Source organism: Acinonyx jubatus, chromosome D2, assembly GCF_027475565.1.
Source record: "Acinonyx jubatus isolate Ajub_Pintada_27869175 chromosome D2, VMU_Ajub_asm_v1.0, whole genome shotgun sequence".
Lineage (NCBI taxonomy): Eukaryota > Metazoa > Chordata > Mammalia > Carnivora > Felidae > Acinonyx > Acinonyx jubatus.
In genome coordinates, this window is record NC_069393.1 from 2283104 (window position 1) to 2309458 (window position 26355).

Genomic DNA, 26355 nt, shown 5'->3' on the forward strand with positions numbered 1-26355 from the left:
CCCGGCGCGGCTTCCGTCCTGGTTAAGATGGCGGCGCCCGGGGTCCTGAAGAGCGGCCGCAGAGGGTGCCGCCGCCCTAGGCGAGGTCGGGCCGCCCTGCGCGGAAGAACCGCCCCCAGCAGCATCACTACGACCGCTTAGCAAAGAATTTCAGACCCCGCCCGGACGGCAGCCGCATCATGGATTCTTCCAGCTCATCTAATTCTAGCTTCTCCGTCGGCTCCGCTAGTCCCGGCGCTGTCGTGCTCCTCTACTCGGTAGGCGCCCCGGGGAACGAGGCCCGGGGCGGGGCCGCAAGAGAGGACCCCACCCTCCCGGTCCCGGCCTCCTACGGGCCAGGACCCCTGGCCCAAAAGAGTGGGTGCCGGGGTCGCCGAGGAGGGGTGAGGTGGTTGACTTGGTTTCCAAGGCAACGGTGTATCGCTGTGTGTATGAATGTGTGTAAGCTTTTAGAAGTTTCTGTGGGCGACGGTTCCTCTGGTTCCTTTCCACTCGTTCCTTCTCTTTGCCTCCACCAGGCGGGGGGCCTTCAGAGAGCCCCTGACGCAGGAATGAGGCGTGAGAAAGGGATCTCTCTGCCTCCAGCGAGGGGCTGCCTGTAGGTGGAACCGGAGAAACCTGCGATTCTGACCTGGCCTGATATGTCAGCGTGTGGCTCCCCACCCCGCCCTTTTGCTGCCGTGATGTTCCTGGGGCAAAAGTATTTGGCTCGTATGGGGACACAGAGTTTGTGATAAGACTTAAAAGTTTTTCAAATAGAAAGATTGGGAACTTCTGGAAAATTTTACTGCGTTTTTTGTCTTCCATCCGTACGTTTTGCGGAAGGAAGCTAATGCCGCCCGGTCTCTCCCAACTTGCCTTCTAACCCCCAACCCTCTCTCCCTCTCCCGATTGTAACTGATCTTTTTTGCCAACAGAATGTCGGTCGCTCACCATTTATATGAAGAAATTATGAGGTGAACGCTTTGTAGTTCTCAGGATTGCACAATTCTGGGGCAGCTGATTTTTTTTTTAACCACGAAATTAATTTTTATGTACTTTACAAGGCAATGAAAGAATGCATTTTAAAAAGCATGTTGCTATGTCATGGAGGTTAGTGCCAATTTCTGTCTTAAATATAATGTTATTGTGTGTAGGAAGGTCGTAACAGGGAAAAGACAAAACAATGAGATAAACCAAAAACTCAGTTTCAAAAGAGAAGGTAGATACAGGGCTACCTTCAAATTGGGACACCAGCATTCTTTGGAACATGGGGAAACTTCTCCCTCCATGTGGAGAGCTCTGGGCTTATAATTGCTGTCAACTGCCCACTTCTGTGAGAGTTATTACTTTAACCTCTCTAGTTGTTGACCACAGCTCTGTGGGGGAACTATTTTGACCTCATTTTCTGACTCTGCTGTTCCAGACCAGACATACAGGGAACCGGGTTGCTGTGTAGATCCTGACTCACCATAGGTAGCTTTTTCAGCCCTAAACTGGCTTGTGAATTGACTGCAATTTTGCACATGCATATAAAGGAAAGAGTTGGGTGTTTTTTTTTTTTTTTACTTCCCCATTTACTGCTGGTTCTTTAATGATAACACTTTGGTCGGCTTTTTCACTTGAAAAATTAAGGCGATTGTACGTGAGCTTTTTCTACCTCTGAAGCTGGACAGAAGCCCTCACTATTCTTGTAACTGCATAGGCTTTACTCTTAGGATAACCTGAACTTTTTCTTACTATTTCAGGCTGTCCTTATTTCCTCAGCCACACTGTTCTTGTGCAATAATCTAATGTGAGAGTAGTACTTAGAGATATGTAAGATACTCCTGATTGCAACAAACATTACAGCACTGGTTACTTACAGCGTCCTAGTCTTTATTTTCGACACCCAGAATATGGACGTTAAAGACCCAGCCTTTGCCTCCATGGACTTGAAGTTATGACAATAAACAATTGCAATTACAATTACGTGAGGTAAGGGCAAAGGTCAAGTCATCCACAGCACGTTGTGGCAGGAATGAGAAGGAGCACCTGACCTGTTTGGGGACTCAGAGGAGACTTTTAAGAGAAGGCGACATGTGAGCTGAGTTTTTGAGGTGTGAATGGGAGATGAAGGAGAGGAAGACACCCATGGTAGGCACCCATGTAAGAAAGCCACTCCCTTGCATGTTTGGGAGAACCTAGTAGTTAGGTAAGGGTAGAATAAAGGAGACGTGGGAAACGAAACTAAGGAAGTGGGCAGAAGATAGTTCCTAGAGGGATTTTATATATCATATTTACGCACCCTTAAGAATAAAAGCTTTCTAAGGGAACCTTTAAGGATGATCAGATTTGTATTTTTGGAAGTCTAAGGAGGCTGGGTTTCTGGAGTGGTTATTTGTGTGGATAACCTTCACTTAAGTAGAGACGGTAGAAGGAGAATCTGATAGAAGGAATCTGACGCCCTAAGCCTGGGGAGCAACCGACCACGATTGCCGTCATCCAGAGAAGTCCTAAAAGCCTGAGGCAATGGCCGTGAGCCTAGGGAGAAGGGTAAATTGGTTAGTTTGAGTTGGTTAGGATAGTTGAATGCGGTGGCTGAAGAAAAGGAGGTTTCTGTGATTCGGCAACTGGGCGGACGCTGCCAATAGGGAATCTGGGGAGAGGAACTGGTTGTGTCAGTTTCAGATGTGTTCAGTTCCAGATGCGAGTGGTAGAATGAATGATTTTTAAGTCGTGGATTACTACGTTATGGACCACATACCTCACAGGTGTTTGGGAGACATCCAGACAGAGTTAGAAACATGGTACCAGAGGAAAGGAGGCAGGTCTAGCCTAAAGATACGGATTTGTCAGACATCAGCAAGCAAATTGTAGCTGAAGCCGTAGGTCTGCTTGAAACCTTTTCGTGAGAGCACGGAATGAAAAGAAGACTGGGGATAGATACTTCCTGGTGTACCCAGAACCCCAACTATGGCTTCCTGCTAAAGCCTGAAGGAAAAATCTGGACTCCTTACAATGTCCTGCAAGACTACACCATTGCTACCTCTCTGATTCTACTAATGTTGCTCACTGGGCTTTAGCTACACTGGCCTTTGTTTCTCTGACAGTAAGCAGGCTCTCCCCTCAAGCGTGCTTACAGTTCCCTCTGTGTGGCATGCTGTTTTTCCCAGAAATTTGCATCGCTTCCCCTGTCCCATTTGAGGTCCCAGTTCAAATATCACCTCCCAGAGAGGCCTCAACCCAAGCATTCAATCTAAAGTAGCTCTCCAGTCCTTCCTTGTTAGTTACTATATTTTATTTTCTTTATATTCCCTTTTCCAATGTCGTGTTAACATTAGTCTTGTACTGACTCTCAAAGCTGTGTGTTAATGTCTCATGACGTTTGTAGAGCCCATTGTTGACATACAACCGTTATGAAAAATTAAAGATTGACTTTTGTAAATTTACAGTTAAATAAATTCTGTTAAAAATGAAAGTAATAAATACCCCAAGCTCAGCACTTCCTAATTATTTTACTAAATTTTACTGTTACCCACGCTTTTGAGGTTATTTATGTCCATCAGACTGTAAGGTAGAGATGCTATGTAAGAGTGGCTACTGCACATCCCTCCCCAGCTCTCCGCCTACGGAAGTCATGTTGGTAGCTTGAAATCTGCCAGGGCTCTCCCATGGTTAAACATTCACAGCGTGCCACTGGGAGTATGCCTAAGTGAACTTATTTGTTGTCTGTCTTTCCGTAAGGCAGCGTAAGCTCCTTTCCTACATGTTCTTTGTCTGCCTTGTTCATATTTTATTCTCAGCCTGTAGAACAGCACCTGGTATGTTGTGGGCTCTCCCTAACTATCTGTTGAATGAATGGATCCTCCAGAGCAGTTGAAAGGGAGGTACGAGGAGAAGCTTGTTTAGCTACAAATAAGAAGGGGCTGCTGTAAAAATTAAGATAGAAAAACAATGGGGGGGAACTAACTGAAATCTTACTTGGGCTCCTCTTTGTATCGTGCCCCTAGATGGGTAGCTGTGCAAATACATTTATCTTATGGTAATAAATACTTCTCCATCATGTACAGGGAAGGCCAACAAATGAGTAGTTAACACTCAACCCTAGCTGCGTGTAGGAATCACTTGGAGTACTTTTAAAAATAATTCTGATGCCCAGGTACCATTCACAGACTAAATTAATCAAGAATCTCTAGGGGGTCCTGGGCATCAGTATATTTTTTAAGTGCCCAGGTTATTTTCATGTGCAGCCTGGGTTAAAAAATCACTGGATTAGCCATGGGGTCAGGACCAGATTGGGAGCACTTTGAGCTTTAGCCTGTGAATATTGGGGAGCCAGCAGCAGCAGGGCTCAGGAAGTGTCTTCATTCAGTAATTTATTTTTTCATTCTACAATGAGTTCCTACTAGGAACTGGGAATACAAAAACATATAAGACGCACTACCTATGCAGACAAGAAGTTTACAGTCTTGCAGGGGAGATACCAATCTGGGTTTAATGAAGTATTTTAGATGCTGTCATGAAAGGCTCAGTTAAGAGTCAAAGGAGAATATGGTCAGTTCAGTCTAGGTTGAGGGGGGAGAGTCAGGAAATGGTACACAGAGGTAAACAGAGGCTGAGGTTGATGGCTAAGTGTTTTCAGGTGAACAGCGCAGAAGGGTCCCCCTCCCTCCTCCATCTCTCTCCCTGTCTCTATATATGTACACTTATTTATAATTATTTTGTATATTCATATGTAATATAAAAATGTTTATAAACATAAATGCCTTACGTGTGTGTGTGTGTGTGTGTGTGTACAGAGAGAGAGAGAGAGAAGATCTTTGTCTCCCTAGCTGATTCCAATCCTTTTCTCTTCCCACTCCCAGGACCACTAAGTGGGAAGTCTCTAAATCCCCTTTCATCCCTAAAATTATATAATCTATAATGACAGTTTGTTACATTGTACCAAGTCTGAGTCTATACATAAACTGTATATTCTTTTACTGATGAGAAATGGGAGATTTGAGAAGGTTCTTGAACCTTACAAGCAAGAGTATGATATGTTACAAGGACAGAATTTTACAGTAGAATCCCAGCATTAGAAGATTTTTCCCTCATCTATTCTTTATACTTTATATATGTGGGCATAACAATGTTCGTGTTTGCATATTTCACGTTTTACATGCTACCCTTTTGATGTTGAAACTCCTCTTAAGTGCTCTTTTGTTTGTATTCTCATTATGCCTAGTCATGTTCTCAGTTTAACATTCTATATTTTTTTCTGTTACTTCAACATGTAGTCATTCAGTTGTGCTCTATTCCAAACACACCTGGATGTTGGGAAATACAAAGAGGACATGTGTTTTGTCTTCAGGATACTTGCATTTTGGGGTGACGACATGAAACGATTGCAGTATTATGGGTACATTCCATCATAGGTGAAGGTACTGGGTAAAGACGTTCTGATGGGGAGGCAGAGTAAGTCCCTCTGAGCAACTCAAGGAGAGTTTTCTCACAAGAGTGATGCCTGAGCAAGGATGACAGAGGAACAAAAAGGCCTTCCAGACACAGAGATGAGCATGTGCAAAGACCCAGAAGCATGTCAACAATGAACTGTGTTGGGGAAATGCAAATCATTTGCTATTGAGTAGACCTTAGCATGGTGGCCAATGAGTCTGGAGAGGGAGGGACAGACCAGCTCATAGGGGTGCTTGTATGACATCAGAAATGGTTTAGGTCTTACTCTAAAGGAGGTGGCAAGTCACTTAAGTATTTTAAGCAGGGAACAACTGGGTCAGAATTGTGTTTTGAAAAGAGCACATGGCAACATGGAGGGTAGAGTCAAAGGGTCAAGGAGACCAGTGAGGAGGCTGCTGTGATAAAGCGCACAGGCTGGACCTGTGGTTGAGGAGTAGATGTGCTATGTTCTTAAAGGCCACCTTAACAGGATCAGATGGATTGCACACAAGGGTGAGGGAGGAGGGGTCTAGAATAATGCAAAGGGATGTAGATGGCATGGTGGTTGTTGAGATTTCTGGTGTAAAACTCCAGAGAATAAGCAGGTTGTAGGATTGTGCAGAGGAGAAATGAGTTCAGTTTTAGAAAGGCCAAATGTCAGGGTGCCTGGGTGGCTCAATCAGTTAAGCATCCGACTGGGGCTCAGGTCATGATCTTACAGTTCAGGGGTTCGAACCCCGTGTCAGACTCTGTGCTGACGGCTCAGAGCCTGGAGCCTGCTTTGGATTCTAAGTCTCCCTCTCTCTTTGCCCCTCCCCTGCTCATGATCTGTCTCTCTCTCTGTCTCTTAAAAATAAATAAACCTTAGGAGGGCCAAATGTGAAGTGTTTGCAACTAAATGTGTACATCAGGAGCTCCCATGGGAGAAGAGAACCAAGCAGGAGGTTCGAGCACATGTACAATTAGTATCTAAAGCCAGATGAGCAGTACAGTGGGTTGAGACAGGACAGTTGGATATGTTAACATTAAGGGAAATGGGAGGAAAGAAGAAACATTTTCATTTTGGTTGAAATTTTCCCCCAAGGTTGAGAAATCACTGGATTAGAGAAATGAGATGGATCTTCTGCTGTGACAAGAGTCATGAATTAAAAACCAAAGTAAAGGGGCGCCTGGGTGGCTCAGTTGGTTGAGCGACCGACTTTGGCTCAGGTCATGATCTCAAGGTTTGTGAGCTCAAGCCCCACGTCGGGCTCTGTGCTGACAGCTCGGAGCCTGCCTCAGATCCTGTGTCTCCCTCTCTCTCTGCCCCTCCCCCACTCATGCTCTGTCTCTCTCTCTCTCTCTCTCTCCCTCTCAAAAATGAATAAATGTTAAAAAAAAAAATAGGAAAATTTCAGGATGGTTGGAGGTGGGGAAAGGAGGGAGCCCTTAAGAATGGTGTCAGGCCATAGGGAGGTCTAGGAAGATGAAGACTAGAAGGAGGTCAGGGTTTAATGATTAAATTAGAAAGAAATAATAACGTGTGTTGTATTTTTTAATAGCAACGAATAGAAAATAATTAAAAGTTCCATTAGTAATAATATGGTGGAAGAAACTGAAAGGACAAGGAAGTTTATACAGGAAGTGAAAAACTCAAGTGACAAATCAAAATGTATGTGTGTCAGGTGGGAATGTGTGTGTATGCCCAGAAAAAAAGCATTCACTAGAATGGTCCCTGGGTCATTGGACAGCAGGTGATTTAAATTTTCTTCTTTGAGCTTTACTGTAACTTCCAGATTTATTTATTTATTTATTTTTGGCTTTAAAACATTTTATTAAGGGCACCTGCGTGGCTCATTCAGTTGAGTGTCTCTTGATTTTGGCTCAGGTCATGATCCCAGGGTCATGGGATCAAGCACTGCATCAGGCTCTTTGCTGAGCATGGAGCCTGCTTGGGATACATGCTCGCTCACTCTCTCACTCGCTCGATCTCACGCTCCCTCTCCCCCTCCCCCTCCCTCTCCCCCTCCCCCTCTTCCCCTTCCGCCCCTCCCCCACTTGTACACGTGCTCACATACACATGCTCTCTCAAAACTAATTTAAAAATTTTTTAATTCCCTGGTCAAAACAATTCTTAAAAATAATAATAATAATAATACATTTTACTAGAATCTGAATTGCTATTTAAGTGCCCAAGAATCTCTAAGCATTTTTTTCTCCCCAGTAAGTTGACCGCTGCTCACACAGGTTAATGCCTGAAAGATAAATAGAAGTTCCTAGGATCTGCCCAACCCGGGATAGAGGACACCCTTTGTGTCAGCAACACGCATGGTAGCCAGGGAGAAGGCAGGTGGCTCTTTGCGTCTCATCACAGCCTGTAGATGGAAGTGGCAGGAGCCGTGACCTGGGCATCCCTGCCACCCCAACAGCACTTCACCAAGAGGGTAAAGTTCAAACTTCAGCCCTTCAGTCACCGGAGGAAAAAGTATTTGAAGAAGTTGGAGGACATATGGGGTGCCTTAAGTGGATTGGCACCCATGTAGTTTAATTTGACATAATTTTGAATTTCTATTGTATGCTTGGATTTAATTGTGAATCCTAAGGAGAAGAGGCAGGCAAACCATATTTATCAATGTGATTGATAAAATTGACCAGATAAAATTGATTATAAAATTGGTCAGATTATTCTAGAGCTTAATCTCTCATCTTTACTATCTTTGTTGACTTTTCCAAAAGGGTACTGGCTTTACAAAGATAGCAAACAGACATAATAAAATATTGTGATAATTCAATATCAATTTATTGACCCCTAACTGTCATTATATTTCCTTTTTTTTAGTATAGGAGAACCTTTTATCAGTGCACTCTGCTCTTGTTCGTGTGTCCTTGAATAAAAATGTTGGCAAAGATGAAACCTTACCAGTGTAGTCCCTAATCTGCCCTAATTTATTTTACAGTATGTGCGTTACTTTCTTTCATTTTCCTTACCCACAGAAGGAGCTCAAAAAATGGGATGAATTTGAAGATATTTTAGAGGAGAGGAGGCATGTCAGTGACTTGAAGTTTGCAATGAAATGCTACACACCTCTTGTCTATAAGGGGATTACTCCTTGCAAGCCAAGTGATATTAAATACAGTGTTCTCAATTCTGAAGAGGTTCATTATGTCATTAAACAGGTAGGTGATTCCCTCTTCAACCACAGCCAACAAGGAACAACATAGGTTTGAACTGTGCGGGTCCACTTAGAGTGGATTTTTTTTTTTTAATAAATACAGTACAGTACTGTAAATGTATTTTCCTTATGATTTTTTTCTTATGATTTTCTTAAAAATATATTCTCTAGCTTATTGTGAGAATATAGTATGTAATACATATAACATGGAAAATACGTGTAAATCAACTGTTGATGTTATCGGTAAAGCTTCCAGTCAATAGTAGGCTATTAGTTAAGATTTTGGGGAGTCAAAAGTTACACATGGATTTTCAACCGCATGGGGGGTTGGTACCCAGCCCCCACGTTGTCCAAGGGTCAACTGTAGTCTGATAGGGAATGACAACAGTTGTATAATCCATTGAATTGACAATGAAATCTGATATGCTGACAGGAGCCCAGTATACAGGGGCACTAATTACTCATAAGGCAAATAATTTGTGTAGGGAGTTGGGAAAGCGATTTTTTTTTTTTTTTTTGTCCATAGACTGATGAATGGATAAAGAAGATGTGGTGTATGTGTGTGTGTGTGTGCGCGCGCGCGCACACACACACACACACACACACACACACACACACAATGGAATACTACTCGGTGATGAAAAAGAATGAAATCTTGCCATTTGCAACAACGTGGATGGAACTAGAGGGTATTGTGCTAAGTGAAGTAAGTCACTTAGAGAAAGACAAATATCTCATGATTTCACATATCTGTGGAATTTGAGAAACTCAACAGATGAGCATAGGGGAAGGGAAGGAAAAGTAAGATAAAAACAGGGAGGCAAACTGTATGAGACTCATAAATACAGAGAACAAACAGCGTTGCTGGAGGGGAGGTGGGTGGGGGGATGGGTTAAATGGGTGATGGGCATTAAGGAGGGTACTTTTCAGGATGAGCACTGGGTGTCCTATGTAAGAGATGAATCACTGGGTTCTACTCCTGAAGGCAAGACTACACTGTATGTTAACTCACTTGAATTTAAATTAAAAAAAAAAAAAAAAGAAAGAAAATCGATTTTTTTTTAATGATGCCTACCTAAAAGATGATTAGGGGTTGTCCAGGTGAAGTGGGTGAAGAAATGTTCCTAGCAGAGCAGATAACATTTTCCCCGTGGTTTTCAAATTTCACTGCACATTAAAGTTGCTGGAGAAGCTTTCAGGAATCCCTGTGCATAGATCTCACCCCCATATGAATTGAATCAGAACGTCAGAGGGAGGGAACCAGACATTCTAGTAGTAGTTTTTAGAGAAGCCCAGTCAACTCCAAAGTATAGCAAAGTTTGGGAACCACCGGCTTATTTTAAAGACTAGAGAGCATGTGTACTCACAGTACGAGAAGCAGGTCCAACCAGACCGAAGAGGGCACAGAAGGAGTAGTGGTAAGAATTGGAACTGGAGAGGGAGGCAGCGGCCACATGGTGAAGGGTTTTATAAACCATCCAGAGGAATTCGATTTTATCCTACATACAGTGCAAAGTCATTGAAAGGTTTCAGGTTGGACTGTGGCCTGATCGGTTTATGTTTTAGAAGCACCGTTCTGCTCCAGACGGAGAGGGGAAGTCTGGTTATGATGCTTTTGCAATACTCCCTTTGTGGGATCACACTTGCCTAGACAGGTAAGTGGTCGTAGAAACAAGTTGGACAGATTTAAGAAGTTTAAGAGGTGGAGTAGACCTTATTGAATGAAGGGAAGGGCAAGAAAGACTTAGAAATGAGAGCACCATTCATTGCGATAGGGAGCCCAGGAGAAGGAATGGACTGGGGAGAAACACTAAGTTCTGTCGTGGACGTGGGATTTGAAGGCAGCAGGATAGAGGCATTCAGTGGGCAGGACTACAGCTTCCTGGTGGCCGGCCCTCCCTGTTCTGTTGCCCAAGTGCTTTTGTGCCTTGAGATGAACCTGGAGAGATCTTTGCTTCATTGACTTTTAAGCGGAATTTAGTCAGCTGTGTGGCCTCAGAAAAGCTCTTTATCTCTGCTGTTTTCTTCTGATTTGGATGTATGACCTGTGCTCCTAATCCTTTTGTTTTCATCTCTCTGTCATGATCTGTCTTGAAGAAACAATTAGTCTTCTCTGATTGGTCCTATTCCATCAGCGGCATGAAGTTTCCTCGTCAATTAGAAGCCAAAGACAGTGGTTCTCAATACCGGCTCTTTGATAGAACTTTTACAGAAAGTTAACTGTTATTATCCACCAGTATATACACTCCATGAAGGCAAAAATTTTATCTCCCTTAATGACCTTTTTTTTTTTTTTTTTTTTTTTTTTGCTGTATTCCTAGTGCCTAGCACATAGTACACATTCAGTGAATATTTCTTGAATGAATGAATAAAAAAATATGCTTTGGTCCTGTCCACAGAGATTCTGATTTAATGACTCTGGAATAGGACCCAGGCATCTCTTTCTTCTTCTTCTTCTTTTTCATCTTCTTTTTAAAAGCTTCCCAAGTAGGAGTGCCTAGGTGGCTCAATTGGTTAAGCATCCGACTTCAGCTCAGGTCATAATCTCACGGCTTATGAGTTTCAGCCCCGTGGCAGGCTCTGTGCTGACAGCTCAGAGCCTGGAGCTTGCTTCAGATTCTGTGTCTACATCTCTCTGCCCCTCCCCCGCTCATGGTCGGTCTCTTTGTCAATAAACAAACATTTAAAAAGTTAATAAAAGCTCCCCAAATAATTCTAGTGCATAGCCAGATCAAGCGTGACTGACCCAAGCCAGTGTTTCTCAAACTTGGCTGTGCTACTGAGAAAAAAATCCCATAATGTAGGTAGATTGGAATTGTTATAACTCAAGATTATGTAACCCAACTGAGCCCTCTGTAATTCTTGTTACTCAGGAATTCTTTGTTTCCCCAGTGAAGTCTCTTCCATTCTCCAAAATGAGTGTCAGTGTCCGTCCCATTCTTTCTGAGCCTCCCATCTCCCCCCCTTACCCTCAACATGAGATTTTTCTTCTTGCTTCACAAAAAAATGTAAACCATTATATGACCACTCTCAACTTCCTGTGATCAAGCTACTAATTGACCTGCATCTGATACCCATAATTCTCCTCTTCCTTCCTGTTCAGAGGGGACAGGGAGCCCTTTCTCCTGTTGGGAGTTCAGTCCCTCCCCTACTCCTTTGCTCTGAACTTGACTTGCTCCCTCCTCCCCCGGGACTTTGTTTGCTCGATTGTCCTCCCAAATGTCTTTAACTTTTTACTGTTCTTTACTGCTTTACATCCTCACTGAACATGCTTAATTGTCTTCCAGCTTAAATCAGCCTTTGAGCACATTTGTTCCCCCTTATGACTCAGCACTTCCTTTCCCTGTTGTGTTGTACTCTTAGAAGCAGCTGGCTGTTTTCTGTACTTTCTCACCCTTTGTGTATTCGCAGCTCCAGCTCACTGGAATCTGGTTTCCAACCCGCTGTAATTAATCTCTCCAGGATTGCAAATAATGACTTCCTTCCTTATGGCTAAAATCAACCTTGTTGAAATCCTTCGCAGTCTTTGGCACACTCTCCCTCTTTTTTTTTTAGAAGTTTTTAGGTTCTCTCTACACCCAGCATGGGACCCAAACTCACAGCCCCGAGATCAAGAATCCCGTGATCCGGGGCGCCTGGGAGGCTCAGTCAGTTAGGCGTTCAACTCTTGATTTCGGCTCAGGTCATGATCTCATGGTTCGTGAGATGGAGCCCCACATCAGGCTCTGCGCTGACAGTGCAGAACCTGCTTGGGATTCTTTCCCCCCTCTCTCGCTGCTCCACTCACACTGGCTCACTCACTCTCTCAAAAATAAATAAACTAAAAAAAAAAAACAGAAACACATGCACCGCTGAGTCAGCCAGGCATCCCCCCTCCCACCAAATCTTCTTGATTTCCTCCGTTGATGTGCTTCTTTTCCTTCGCTTGTGTCTTTAAATGCTGCTGTTCCTCAACTTCTTGTTCTAACTCACTCTCTGAGCAGTTTTATTTATTGCCAGAATTATAAGTATCTTCCTTATACTTATGTTGTTATGTTAGTAATATGTTATGAACAACAGTATGTAATAAATAATAGTTACTATCTGTTGCTTCAGTCCAGATCTCTTTTGAGACACATATTTTGATGTCTATTGGAATACCTACTTGGAAAATCCAAAAACCTCTCAAGTTCAGGATGTCTGAATCAAACTCTCTTACCCTCCCACCCCTACCGCTGTACCACGCACAACCCCCTCCCCCTGTTTTCTGTACTCCAAGAACAACCCTGCCGTGTGCCTGCTGCTCAAACCGCAAATCTGGATGCCATCTTCAGCTTCCTGCTTTCCCTTCATCCTAGTCAGTCACTAGGAGCGGCTCCTGTGCTCCCCTTGATAGCTCTTGTCTGTTTCTTTCCATCTCTGCTGCCGCTTCTCCAACTCAGGCTGTCTTTGGCTCACAGGAATGCAAGAGCTGCCATCAAAGTGCTTTTAGCCGAGGAAAGATGAGATTACTGCTGCATCGAAGGGACCACTCAGGTTTGTGGTGTGGAGAGCAGACTGAAGAGGGACAGCACCCGGACAAGGACTTACAGAGCTATTGCTCATCTTTTAATCTCATCTGAGGTTTGCAGGAAGAGGGTGCTGGAAGGACAGACATACCTGTTGAGCAAATGAGAAGCCCAGGTGCACAGAATAAGGGATCAGGTCATTCTCTGCTTCCGTGCTTTTGTCCAGTTTTGGAGAAGGCATTCCTTCTGAATCGACCAGCCTGCTCCCCTGAATGCCTCATGTGTGTAATTCTTTCAGAACCCCGGGGGTCATGTCCTTCCTACTCTTCAGCCTTCTCTACCGGCCCAGCTGGCATAAGCACTTCCTGGCTGGGGGAGGGCCCTCTCGGCCACGTCTCTCTTTCCCTTCTGGGCTCAGCTCCTCAAAGGTATAGTCTGTCCTTCCCCATTCACGCCCCACTTTTAGCAGGCCATGCACCTCATCCGGTAAAGTCACTGTGGATCTCCAAGGGACCCGATCCCAGGGGCCGTTTTAGTCTTCGCTGTATCTTAACTGTGTCCGTTTTTGTTGGGCAGTCTCCTGCAGGACCTCTCTTGACGTTTATGGTGCAACCCGGTGTAGTTCTCTGAATATCTCCCTTGTTAATCTCTTTACAGGTTCTTCCATCCACCAGGCAAGTGTTTCTCAAGGTCAAACCCTCAGCCTCCTTTATCCCTGCAGACTCCCTGATCCATTTTGTCCATTGTCTTCATTTCCATTTTCACCTGTGGTCTGGTGATGTCCAGACAGGATCTCTAGCCTTGGCTAGATTATCAGGGTTCAGACTTTTATCTCTGACTGTCCTGTTCCCTGAAGGTCATCTAATTTGTATGTCTCACAAACCCCTCAGAATCAGTATCCCCGCCTTCTCAACCCCTGCACCACACTGCCTTCTACCCTTGGTCTGTCTCCCCCATCTCAGGACCGCCCCACCATCCGTTCTGTTGCCCAAAAGAACTGAGCATCTCTCTGCCCTTCGCCTTCTCTTCACCTTTTATTACCTTTGTTTGGGCCTTTTCTGTCTCTGGCCTCAACTATTTTGATAGTTCTTCAAATGGACTCCCTTTCCTAGGCTTGTTTCCTGAAATCCATCCTTACCACTAATCCACTGATTCCTCTGTTTCCCTGAAAAAGATAAAATACGGAGCTAGGTAGAGGATAATTATCCATTTGTGAAGGTACCAAATGCCACTGAACTGTTGATTTTGAAATGGCTAATTTTAGGCTATATTAATTTCACCTCATTGTTTTAAAAAAAAAAAAAACATGTAAATTAGGAAGCTGGGACTCCAGCATTCTACCCTCTGATATTCTGGACCTCATCCTAAAGCAGAACATTCTCCTCTGCAAAGGATAATTATTATTTATCACATAGACTCCACACTTGTTTCCAACATGCTTGTTTAGGGGGAAGTAAAAAGAGTCAGATTAGGATTCCTTAAGGACAGAAACGGACTTGTTCATCTCCAGGCCTAGCACATGCCCATATTTGTTCTCTTTACAAGAAGATGTGGTATGCCATATGAATAAAGAGAGTTCCATTGTGAGGTCATTGATTTCACTAGTTACCCTTTGATACTTGGGAGAGTTTTGTCCCAGTGACCTCTATATCTGAATAGTTTAAACAGTTATTGTGATGTAATCTGGCATTTTTACCTTGTATATTACCCTGTAATAGCATTGAGCAAGCAGATGGAGTGCTGCAACATTCTAGGGAAAGAAATTGCTAAATATGTATTCTAGGACACTAATACACGGGCAACAACTTATTTTAGAGAATTTGGTTGTAAGCTTATTAACAAATCAAATGAAAGGTGAGAGGTTTTCTTTAGTCTAAAATACTATCCTTGAAAGACGATTCTCTTTGAATTTCTAGTCTGTGAGGTTATCTAAATAGGATATTTATCTACTGTGGTTATATTGGAAAATAAGTTATGTCAATTTAAATGAAGAAGAGAGCGTAGCATTTTTGAGCTATATAGTATTGGTCCATTTGGAACTAGTCATACTGGCTTGAGGGAATACAGTTCTGGCTTCTTTCCTTCAAAAACGTCTCCCTGCTTTTCCTTTTCCCTCTAGCTTTCCAAGGAATCCCTTCAATCCGTCGATGTCCTCCGAGAGGAAGTTTGTGAGATCTTGGATGAAATGAGCCACAAACTGCGTCTGGGAGCCATCCGTTTTTTTGCCTTTGTGCTAAGCAAAATATTTAAACAAATTTTCTCAAAAGTGTGTGTAAATGAAGAAGGTATTCAGAAAGTGAGTATCGCTGGTTAAAAAACAACCTCTTCTTCTACCCCTCATGATACAATCAACACAGAGACATCTCACTCTGCACCAAATGAGCAGGCCCTTGGCATCGGGCATCCAGGCTGGCCGGAAGAGGCTCTGCCTCTCTGGAGGGTGATGTTTGTCACTTTCAGATCTTCAGACTTGAGATTAAGTTACTTAGTCAGGTAATACTTACAGGCTAACCTAATGTCAGATGTCCACAAAGTTACAGAAGTAATGCCGAGAATTTCTGTACGTGGTTCACCTGGATTCCCCTCCAACATTTCCTTCATCCTTTTCCTCAGTTCTCCAGTGTGTTTTTCCCATAAGCGGTTAGGATACTCCCATCTGGCGCAATTATCAAAATAAGCAAACTGACATTTAACGCTAGAGTACAGACCTCATTCATAATCCACCAGTCGTCCCGGTTATGTCCTGTACAGCAAAAGAAAATCCTCTATCACGCGTCATGTTCAGCTTCCTTATCTCTGTAGACCCTTTTAAGTTAGAACAATAACTCGGCCTTTGTTTGTGTTTCATGTTAGTTTTGGAAACAAAACCCAAAAAACAAAATCAGACCTGTTTTATAGCTTGCCTTGATTTGGATTCGAGTGATGTTTCCTCAGTGGGAAAACATTGTGTCCTTCTCAGTGCAGCAGGTCAGGAACACGGGGATGTGCACTTTCAGCATTTGGTTAAGGTGGTATTTCCCTTTGTAATGAGTAAGTATCTTGTGGAGAGATGCTTCAAGAGGGGTCCGCCTTACTTCCTCCATTAGTTTTTACATTGACTGATGATTTTTGCCTGAACCAGTTATTACTCTAATGATTGCCAAATGGTGATTTTTCTAATTCCATCACTGTTGTTAACAGCCTGCTTTCCTCTGAAAGGAAGAGCTTTTCCTATTTTTATTCATTTATGTTTTTTAATAGCGTTTTTCCTCTTACCAAGAAGCTCTCACCTTCATTGACCTGCCTGTACATGTCTTTTAAGGTTTTGTTTTATTCAGTCATTTACTTTCAAGTATTTCTTCTTTTTTCCTCCTCTGACTATTATCTAGATTGCTGACTTACTCTCTGGATCTCTGTCAAAGAATGCTTGATAAAGCCATCCAGAGACGGGCACCTGGGTGGCTCAGTTGGTTGAGTACCCACTTCGGTTCAGGTCATGATTTCACAGTTTGTGGGTTCGAGCCCTGCGTCAGGCAGTCTCTGTGCTGACAGCTCGGAGCCTGGAGCCTGCTTCAGATTCTGTGTCTCCCTCAGTTTTTGCCCCTCCCCTGCTCGTGGTCCGTCTCTCTCTGTCTCTCAAACATAAACAAACCTTAAAAAAAAAAAAAAAAAAAAAAGCCATCCAGAGAATCTTAACTGGTGTTGACTGGCCATGTCTTCTTTTTTTTTTTTTTTTTTTTTTAATTTTTTAACATGTATTTATTTTTGAGAGACAGAGAGAGACAGAACGTGAGCAGGAGAGGGGCAGAGAGAGAGGGAGACACAGAATCCGAAGCAGCCTCGAGGCTGAGCTGTCAGCACAGAGCCCTATGTGGGGCTCGAACTCACAAACCGTGAGATCGTGACCTGAGCCAAAGTCAGATGCTTAACCGACTGAGCCACCCAGACGCCCCTGGCCATGTCTTCTTAACTGATCACACATTACCTTGCCTTGGCGAATTATAGTTAGATTAAAAAAGAAAAGAAAAGAAAAGCAGATAACACACTGATACGGTGAATGTATTTGAGGTATCTTGACAGCCTACAAAATATATCTGGAGGCTCAAATTCCTTCTAACTGCAGGGCTCCCATTCTTCCTGCAGCCAGTCCAGTGTATAGAGAAATACCGTACCTCTCATTTATCCTGCTAATTCAGATTTGTTTTCATTAGTCTACCCGAGAGAAGCTTTGTTCCCTCTTATACACACAATCAGTCTAGCACAGTGGGTAACAGCTGACCTTTTTTTTTTTTTAAGTTTATTTTTGAAAGAGAGCGCACCTGTGTGAGTGGGGTAGGAGCGGAGAGGGGGGCAGAGGGAGAATCCCAAGCAGGCTCTACACTGTCAGCACGGAGCCCAACGCAGGGCTCATTCTCCCCAAAGGAGAGCTCATGACCTGAGCTGAAATCAAGCGTCAGACACTTAACCAGCCGAGCCTCCCAGGTGCCCTGACAGCTAGCTGACTTTTTAATTCAGACTGATTTCAGTTGTATCCCCAGCCCGGCCATCGATCAGATGCATCACCACGTCGCAAATGAGGAACCTAATGCTTAGGCCTTCTTTACAAATATGTGGAATTAAACAATGCGTGTAAAATGCTTCATATGTGAAATGCTTAATGTGGTGCCCCGCTGAGATGTTAGTGTTTCTCACTATTATTATTATTTTCTATGCAATTTACATTTTTAATGTTCTTGCATCATGTGTGCTTATTTCTGTAAAACTCTGAAATGTAGTAGGGGATTCTGTATGTAGCAGGGGAGCCAGAAAGACCTTGTTATCCTTAGTGTTCCCTCTGTACGTATACACATTCTTCCTGTTCTGATGTGGCATGTGATTTTAATAATATGAAAACTGAAATGATTCAAAAGGGAACATTTGTTTTAAAGCTACAGCGAGCTATCCAGGAGCACCCGGTTGTTCTGCTGCCCAGTCATCGAAGTTACATTGACTTCCTGATGTTGTCTTTTCTCTTATACAACTATGATTTACCTGTACCAGTCATAGCGGCAGGAATGGGTACGTATTGTTTCCCCCGTTTTTTATTTTAATTACAAAAATAAAAAATACTCACCAAAGCGATTTTAATAGTTCCTGAGGTGTTTGAAGATGATGGTGAAAATACCCTGTCCCTTCTTCCGTTTCAATTTTACATATTTTTATATGAGTGTTTTTACTTCTGTAGGACTGATTCCCAAAAGCAGGATTGCTAAAGCAAATAATTGTTTATCACCTCCCTTTTGAGGTAGCCAGGAAAGTTGGGATTCAAGAATACACCTTGGTTAATAAATGCAGTAAACAGTAAGGTAAAAACAGCCAGGGACTTAAGTACTTTAAAAGCATTTTCATCTGTACAGACATGTGAGGGAGTTATTTGAAAAGTAAGGAAAATGGAAAGAAGGAGGGTTTTTAAACTGATGATAGAACTCTTCCTCTCATCCGGGATTTGGTGGATTTATTCTGTGCTACTCAGAGAAGGCTGGGTAAAAAAAGAAAGGTGGATAACAAAAAGAAAAAGAAAGTTGCTCTGGACAGCTGTCCAGCATGGACCACATGTGCTGGTCTGTCGTCCAGGTCGGCAGCAGTGCTAACTGAAGACCTCGGCATGATGACATCATTGAGCTGGCCACTTGCCCACTGAGGCCACGGTCTCTGGTGGGTCTGGCCGTAAACGCCAAGGCGCCCGGTGACCCTCGAGGTAGCCTCCCAGCTGGCCTGCCCACACGGCCCCTCCTCTCCCATCAGACTGTTAGAGGTCCTTAACGGATGTTCATGTCGGGAAGTGTAATTATTTTTTTTTTAAATTTTTTTTTAATGTTTATTTTTCGAGAGAGAGAGAGAGAGAGACAGAGCTCAAGAGGGGAAGGGCCACAGAAAGAAGGAGACACAGAATCCAAAGCAGGCTCCAGGCTCTGAGCTGTCAGCAGAGCCCGATGCGGGGCTCGAACTCATGAACCGCGAGATCATGACCTGAGCCGAAGTCAGTTGCTTAACCGACTGAGCCACCCAGGTGCCCCGGGAAATGTAATTATTAATATCACAGGGGTGTTTTCCACACACGAAATCTTTCTTCATAGAATGTGAGTTGAGGTATTTATGGAAAGTTCCAAGACCTGCAAAAAAAGGTGATCCCCTTCTGTATTTATTTCCTAGACTTCCTCGGAATGAAAATGGTCAGTGAGCTGCTGCGGATGTCGGGTGCCTTTTTCATGCGACGCACCTTTGGTGGCAATAAACTTTACTGGGCCGTGTTCTCTGAATACGTGAAAACCATGCTACGGGTAAATGCAGATAATTCCCGAGTACTTTCAAGCTGTATTTCCTTTTCACTCGAGGTTGCTGGAGGAGCTTAACTTCTTCCTTCCCGAACGCTCAGCCACTCGTCCCGCTGCAGGAACGCACATGACCTCCGCAGCCTGTGTGACCTGTGGCCCTCTCGCCCGTGCTTTGCCCCTGCGCCCTGCGCGTGCACAGTGTTGGTTCCAAAGGCTGGACGTGGGGGGTCGGGAGCCTGGGGGAAGGAATCAAAAGAAGGGCACCTGTTGGGATGAGCATTGGGTGGTTGTATGGAGGCAATCTGACGATAAATTATATTTAATAATTATGTTTAATAATTATATTTTAAAATTATATTTAATAATATGTATTACATATATATATAATATATAAATAAATGGTTTGGGTATGGGGGAAAAAGCATTTCTCACTCTGAGACTAGGCAATGGGTTTTGTGTTTTGTTTTGTTTGTTTCTGTTTTCTCTTTAAAGAATGGTTATGCTCCTGTTGAATTTTTCCTCGAAGGGACAAGAAGTCGCTCTGCCAAGACACTGACTCCAAAATTTGGTAGGTCCTTTAGAGACTGAAGGAAGAATACAAATCCAGAAGATGTGGTGTGGTCACAGCTACTGGATACAGCTTGGCACTTTTTTTTTTTTTTTTTTTGGCAAGATATTCTTTCTTTTTTAAGCCTAACTGTTTAAGTTGTAACTGTTTCTATTTATGGGCTTAGTATCTATTGTGCACTTCAGGGTCTTCCTGTTTGTGTCCCCTTGTTTACTCCACTTTTCAATACATCTGGAAAACCCTTTCTCCCTGTTTACAGGTCTTCTGAATATTGTGATGGAACCATTTTTTAAAAGAGAAGTTTTTGATACGTACCTTGTTCCAATTAGCATCAGTTACGACAAGATATTGGAAGAAACTCTTTATGCGTATGAGCTCCTGGGGGTGCCTAAGCCAAAGGAGTCCACAACTGTGCGTAAATTTAGGACAACCAAACTTTTATTTGAATTTGATTTTACTTGAATTCAGAGAAAATGCTCATTTATACACCAACTCCTTTCTGAACTTACTCCTGTTTATCCCCATTTCCCCTGTCATGACGCCACTAGGGATTGTTGAAAGCCAGGAAGATTCTCTCTGAAAATTTTGGAAATATCCACGTGTACTTTGGAGACCCTGTGTCACTTCGATCTCTGGCAGCTGGAAGGATGAGTCGGAGCCCATATAACTTGATTCCAAGGTGCAAGACCTGTGTTTTCATAACCTACATGGAGATTAGGATGAAAATCTGGAAGGGTAGTTGTGATTCTTGAGTTGACCCCTTCTAGGACTGCAACTTAGTTATCCGAGATGACGTATCAGAGGAGCAGAAAGCTTCAATTAAAGAATTACGTTTGCAGGATACGTGTGTCAAATAGGCAAGGTCAGTGCTCATTCTCAGGGGAGCCAGTGCCCTACCGCCTACACTACACCACAGTGTGCAGTGCGCCGCCCGTACTGCGTGTGTGGGAATCGTTGAGCACTATTGGTAGGTCGGCCAAAGTGTGGTTAATCCTAGAAAGGATTATGTGGTCAGAATGAATGGCGGTGAGTCCCAGTCCTCAAGAAGGTTATAGTTTTAGGGCGCCCGTGTGGCTCAGTTGGTAGAGCACGCTACTCTGGATTTTGGCTCAGATCGTGGTCCCTGGGCCGTGGGATCAAGCCCCACCGTCGGGCTCTGCGCTGAGCGTGGAGCCTGCTTGGCATTCTCTCTCTGTCCTTCCTCCTTCCCCTCTGCCCCTCTCCCTCACTCTCGCATGCTCTCCCTCCCTCTCTCTCTCTCTCAAGTAATTTTTTAAAAACAGGTTATTGTTTTATGGGCACAGAAATGTATTAGGTTCTTTCAGGATGCAGGTGCAGGTACACCTTTGGATTTTCTTAATTTAGAGAAATACACATGGGGAAGTAAGGAGACAGAAACCACCTGCTCAGACAGGCTTCACACGACCACATCATCGTTCATCGTTCATCCGTAGCGCCAGTGGTTCCGCGGCAGCTGGAGTGCCTCACTGGCGGCCTTGCCGGCGATCAAGCAGATGGTAGCTTTATGCTGCCACAGGCTCCACGCTGTAGATCTCGGATACGTAGGACGGGGTGCCCTCACTGGCTCCAGCTTTCCCATTAAGCCACCTTACGGTGTGGACACTCTCAGGTCCTGTGCCTGTCCCTGCTTCAGCCTGTTCTGTATTGGTTCCTGATATCGGATGCCAAGTTTGGTGATCCATGCCTGAAGAATCTGTCAGGCGAGGATCGTGAGCTGCTCAGCAGAGCAGCGTAGCAGTCAGGCAAGCTGTGTGGCCCATCCAGGGCAGGCACGAGCAGTTACCACGTAAGCTGGTGTGTTCTGTGAGAGAGGTGTTCAAAGGGCAGCGAGCGAATTCCGAGAGGCCAGAGTAGTTCAGGCCACTGGGGGAGGCATCAGGTTTCACAGAGGAAGTGATATATCCTAGTTATAAAACAACAGAAGTTGTTTTGCCTGGAACCAGGAAGAATAGGACTGTGTCCCCCTGAGTGTATTTAATCACCTCTCAAGAGCATACCGTAGAGACAGAGGGACAGATGACACCACAGTGAAAGTATATTCTTGCACTGTGACCTGAGAGAATTCGGCTGGCAGAAAGAATGAGAAGCCTTCTAAAGGGTCTGCCTTCTGCCGTTCCCCTCCCTCACCATTCACATCAGTGTGGGTAGCAAAACTGTAATCTTCTTTATAGGTATATCTTCCTTATAGGTATATCCTCTTCTTCCTTATAGGTATATCCCTCAGAAACAGTCAGAGGACATGCATGCCTTTGTCACTGAAGTTGCCTATAAAATGCAGCTTCTGCAAATTCAAAACCTGGTTCTGAGCCCGTGGGCCCTCATGGCTGCTGTTCTGCTTCAGAACCAGCCTTCCATGGACTTTGACGCTCTGGTGGAGAAGACTTTATGGCTGAAAAGCTTAACCCAGGCCTTCGGGGGGTTTCTCACCTGGCCCGGTACGTATGTGAGATGTATGTGAGGAGCATGCTTGCTTTTTGTTTCTTAATTTGGAAAAGCTGTCACCTAGACATGAAACACCTACACAGGACACCGAGCAAAGCTTTGCTCAGAGAGAAAGAAAACTTTTTTTTGAAGTTTATTTATTTATTTTGAGAGTGAGAGAGAGCAAGCAGGGGAGGGGCAGAGAGGGGGAGAGAGAGAGAATCTCAAGCCGGCTCCACAGGCTCAGCACAGAGCCCTATGAGGGACTTGAACTCACAAACTGTGAGATCATGACCTGAGCCGAATCAAGAGTCGATGCTTAACTGACTGTGCCACCCAGGCGCCCCAGACAGAAAGAAAACGTCATTTGTTTTTATCACTGGGGGACACTGAATACAGTATGTTGATTATTTGAGAACAATTGCTTACGTGTCACTTCTTCCTATGAGACTCTGGGTATGTCAGTTAAAATGCTGCCTCCTTGGCACCTAGCAGGGTGGAGAGTGGATGAATCTCCTTTCCTCCGCATATTCCTCCCTCCGTACCCACTTCTTGTTATTTTTATTTTTTCAAAGTTTTTTGGTTTTTTTTTTTTTACTAAAATACAGTTAGCGTCACGTGTTTTGTTTCAGGTGTGCAGCCTTGATTGGACAGTTCTACGCATTACTCACTGCTCACCGTCGTCGGTGTAATACACCCACCTCGTTTTAAACCACATTAGATTTGCAGCCCATTCGCTTCACCCCATCAAAAGGACCAAAGGGCCAGTCTCGTGGACCTTTATACGATTCTCGGAAAATGACAACTTTGTAAAGCCCTCATTGGCGTTATAAATACTTCGCCGGGAGTTTGGGACATGTGTGCCAAGTGTTGGCTTTAGCTGTTTCCAATCTCTTTGAGTCAAAATTGCAGAGACCACAGTTGGAAATGTAATCCGCTCATAGCTCCCCACTGGTCACTCATTAAACCTCTTGAGTGCCTGGTGGGTGCTGGGAACTACCCAGAGGCTGGAGAGAACAAGGTGCAACCCCTGTGTGGGACGTCCTCCTGGCGTGTGGAAGGCAGGGGCGGGGCATCTAGTGAAGCGGGGCCAGCGAAACACACACAAAGAACTTCGAATGGACCGCAGAGCGTTGCTGAGACCCCTGTGTAGGGAAGGGCCACGCTCGGGGAAGGTTTCATAGAAATGACTTTTGAACCGATCTTGATGGAAAAGCAGGAGCCATTCTGGAAGACGAGCGGGCAAGGGATTGCTAACGTAGGGATTGGGAAACGTGAAATGGTGCAATAGCACCGCATCACGGTGATGCTGGCCTGCAGGTGGGTGGGTGAGCTTACAGTGTTGGCTCTGGGAGACGGATGATGGAAGGTAAAGATGTGGACACAGGCTGGATTAGCTGGGCCTGCTGCCTGGGGGATCTGGACTGGAAGCTGTAGTTTACGGGACTCAGTCGCAGATTTTTTTTTAAGTTTATTTATTTTTTTATGTTTATTTATTTTGGAGAGAGAGAGCGTGGGAAAGGGGCAGAGAGAGAGGGAGACAGAGGATCGGAAGCAAGCTCTGTGCTGACAGCAGAGAGCCGAATGCGGGGCTCAAGCTCATGAACCGTGAGATATCACCTGAGCCGAAATCGGACACTTAACTGACTAAGCTACCTGGTCGCCCCTTAATTTATTTTTGAGAGAGAGAGAGAGAGAGAATCCCAAGCAGACTCCATGCTGTCAGCACAGAGCGCGATGTAGGGCTTGAACCCACGAACCGTGAGATCACGACCTGAGCTGAAATCAAGAGCTGGGCACTTAACCAACTGAGCCACCCAGGCACCCCACAGTCGAGGATTTTAAGCAGGGAAACATGACTGCAAACAACTGTAGAAAACAACCAGTGTCCGTTTTCAAGCTGGGCCACACGAATGGGAAGGGAAGGAGCCTGAACAAGGCAATGGCAGAGCTGAGGTGGGGCTATGAGGTGTTTAGGCAGAACTGCCAGCGGAAGTGGCCATCGCCTTGAATAGTGGTCACCAGTAGAGCAACAAAGATGAGTCAGACACATGTTCCCATGGGCGGCAAAGGACACGTTGAGTGTGATTCAGGTAGAAAATCATGAGAAAAGCGTAGGTAAAGTGCTGACTCCTACTTGGCCCGGAGCATGTGAAAACCTAGGCACCTGTCTTTCCAACGTTTTTGTTTTCTCAAGATGGAAGAAGTAGGCCAGTCTGTAGCTAAGAGTATCTATTCAGCAACTGAAATAATTTATTATAGAGTGAGAGTCTGTTGGTATCTAAGTAACAGTAATAGAGTGATTAAATATGATTTCTGATTCAGAATGTGGTATATCCGTTCAGTTCCTTTTTTCTTCCTTACTCCACTTACCACGTATTCCTAAGCATTCTCCTATCAAGAGGTCTTCATGATACATGTATCATTATGCCATGTCATATTATATCGTGTATATAACATTACCATATGTCATTACCTTGAGCAAGCGGAGACAAGACATGTGCATCTAGAGCAATGTGATCGAGTCCAGAAGGAAACCCCACACCCCTCAGTTGTCTCTTCTGCAAAGCATTAGCAGACTTTGCCCAGCTTGACCAGTGTGCCTGGCTACATACCCGGCAACCGGCTCTTTGGCTCAGGGAAACAGTAAAATGATTTCCCTTGCCAAGAATGTTGGTTAAGTATCACCATCTCTTCCTTACGCTTCTGTAATACTAACTTCTTGGCCTTCTCTAGGCCAGCATAGTGTCAGGTGGTAAGTTACCAGCATCTGTTAGGGGCTCAGTTCTTTACTTTTCTCCGATGTGAAAAAACCAGAAAACCTCCTCAGTGTCCGCCTGTGCCCAGGGAAGCCTGATGCTAGGGGAGTGCCTCTGGGATTACCCTTTGTTCACCAGCAAAGTTGCAAAGCAATATTCTTGCCGTCTTGGAATTAATTGGTCTAAGCAAGGGGTGTGTGTGTGTGTGTGTGTGTGTGTGTGTGTGTGTGTGTGAAGTATGTTTTCATCATGAGCCTTCTTATCTTAGTATTTTGTGAATTCACATGCATGTGATTTTCTTATCCTGTAACTTGCTATTACAAAACTCTGGATACTCTTGGTTCCTGAGGAAGTGTTGGTTTTTAGACTGGGAATTGGTATGCATTTCAGAGTGGCTGACAATTTAGGGGTAGATAAGAAAGTGCATTAAATGTCCTCAGAGTTTATACTGCTTTTAGAAAATACCCTTGGGGCGCCTGGGTGGCCCAGTCGGTTAAGCGTCCGACTTTGGCTCATGTCACGATCTCACTGCCTATGGGTTCGGGCCCCACGTCGGGCTCTGTGCTGACTGCTCAGAGCCTGGATCCTGTTTCGGATTCTGTGTCTCCCTCTCTCTGACCCTCCCCCGTTCATGCTCTGTCTCTCTCTGTCTCAAAAATAAGTAAATGTTAAAAAAAAAAAAATTTTTTTAAAAAGAAAATACCCTTCACAGGGGCACCTGGCTGGCTCAGTGGGAACAGCATGTGACACTTGATCTCAGGATTGTGAGTTTGAGCCCCACGTTGGGCATAGAGATTACTTAAAAAAGAAAGAAAGAAATAGGTATCTTTCACGTAGGGTATCATTACTTCAGTTGGTAGAGCCTAAAACCAGAACCTGGCGCTTAAAAGTAAATCTGTCAGGTCCCTAGCGTTGATGCATACACTAGCCTAAGACTCCCATCAGGGAACCCATCCCATTTCTTTGCTGCCTGAACGCATTGTCTTTGTGTGTAGATAATGAAGCTGCTGAAGAAGTTATCCAGTCCAACCTTCTTCTGCATTCCAACATCGCCAGCCTTGTCAAAGACCAGGTGGTTCTGAATGTGGACTCCGGAGACTCAGAAGTGGTCCATGGGCTTCTCTTCCAGCATATCACTCTCCTCATGTGCTCAGCTTACAGGAACCAGTTGCTCAACATTTTTGTCCGCCCTTCCTTAGTAGCCATGGCACTGCACATGACACCCGGGTTGCGGAAAGGTAACTTTCGGGAATGTGG

At 44.4% G+C, this 26355-nt stretch overlaps 1 protein-coding gene across 3 annotated transcripts in view; it reads left to right on the forward strand.

Annotated features, from left to right (window-relative positions):
- The window catches only part of GNPAT (glyceronephosphate O-acyltransferase), a 33812-nt gene that overhangs the window by 693 nt on the left and 6764 nt on the right, over nucleotides 1-26355 (forward strand). The window contains exons 1-10 of one of the 3 annotated variants that reach the window (XM_027047021.2): nucleotides 123-257; nucleotides 8371-8553; nucleotides 15156-15332; nucleotides 17944-18073; nucleotides 19208-19335; nucleotides 19822-19897; nucleotides 20157-20308; nucleotides 20446-20576; nucleotides 22130-22353; nucleotides 26094-26336. In XM_027047021.2, the coding sequence (XP_026902822.1) occupies nucleotides 180-257; nucleotides 8371-8553; nucleotides 15156-15332; nucleotides 17944-18073; nucleotides 19208-19335; nucleotides 19822-19897; nucleotides 20157-20308; nucleotides 20446-20576; nucleotides 22130-22353; nucleotides 26094-26336 (1522 nt within the window). In that variant the 5' untranslated portion in view covers nucleotides 123-179. Of the gene's footprint in view, nucleotides 1-122; nucleotides 258-520; nucleotides 1093-8370; nucleotides 8554-15155; nucleotides 15333-17943; nucleotides 18074-19207; nucleotides 19336-19821; nucleotides 19898-20156; nucleotides 20309-20445; nucleotides 20577-22129; nucleotides 22354-26093; nucleotides 26337-26355 lie in introns of those variants that run through there. The other 2 variants (XM_027047023.2, XM_027047022.2) reach the window with 2 other exon arrangements.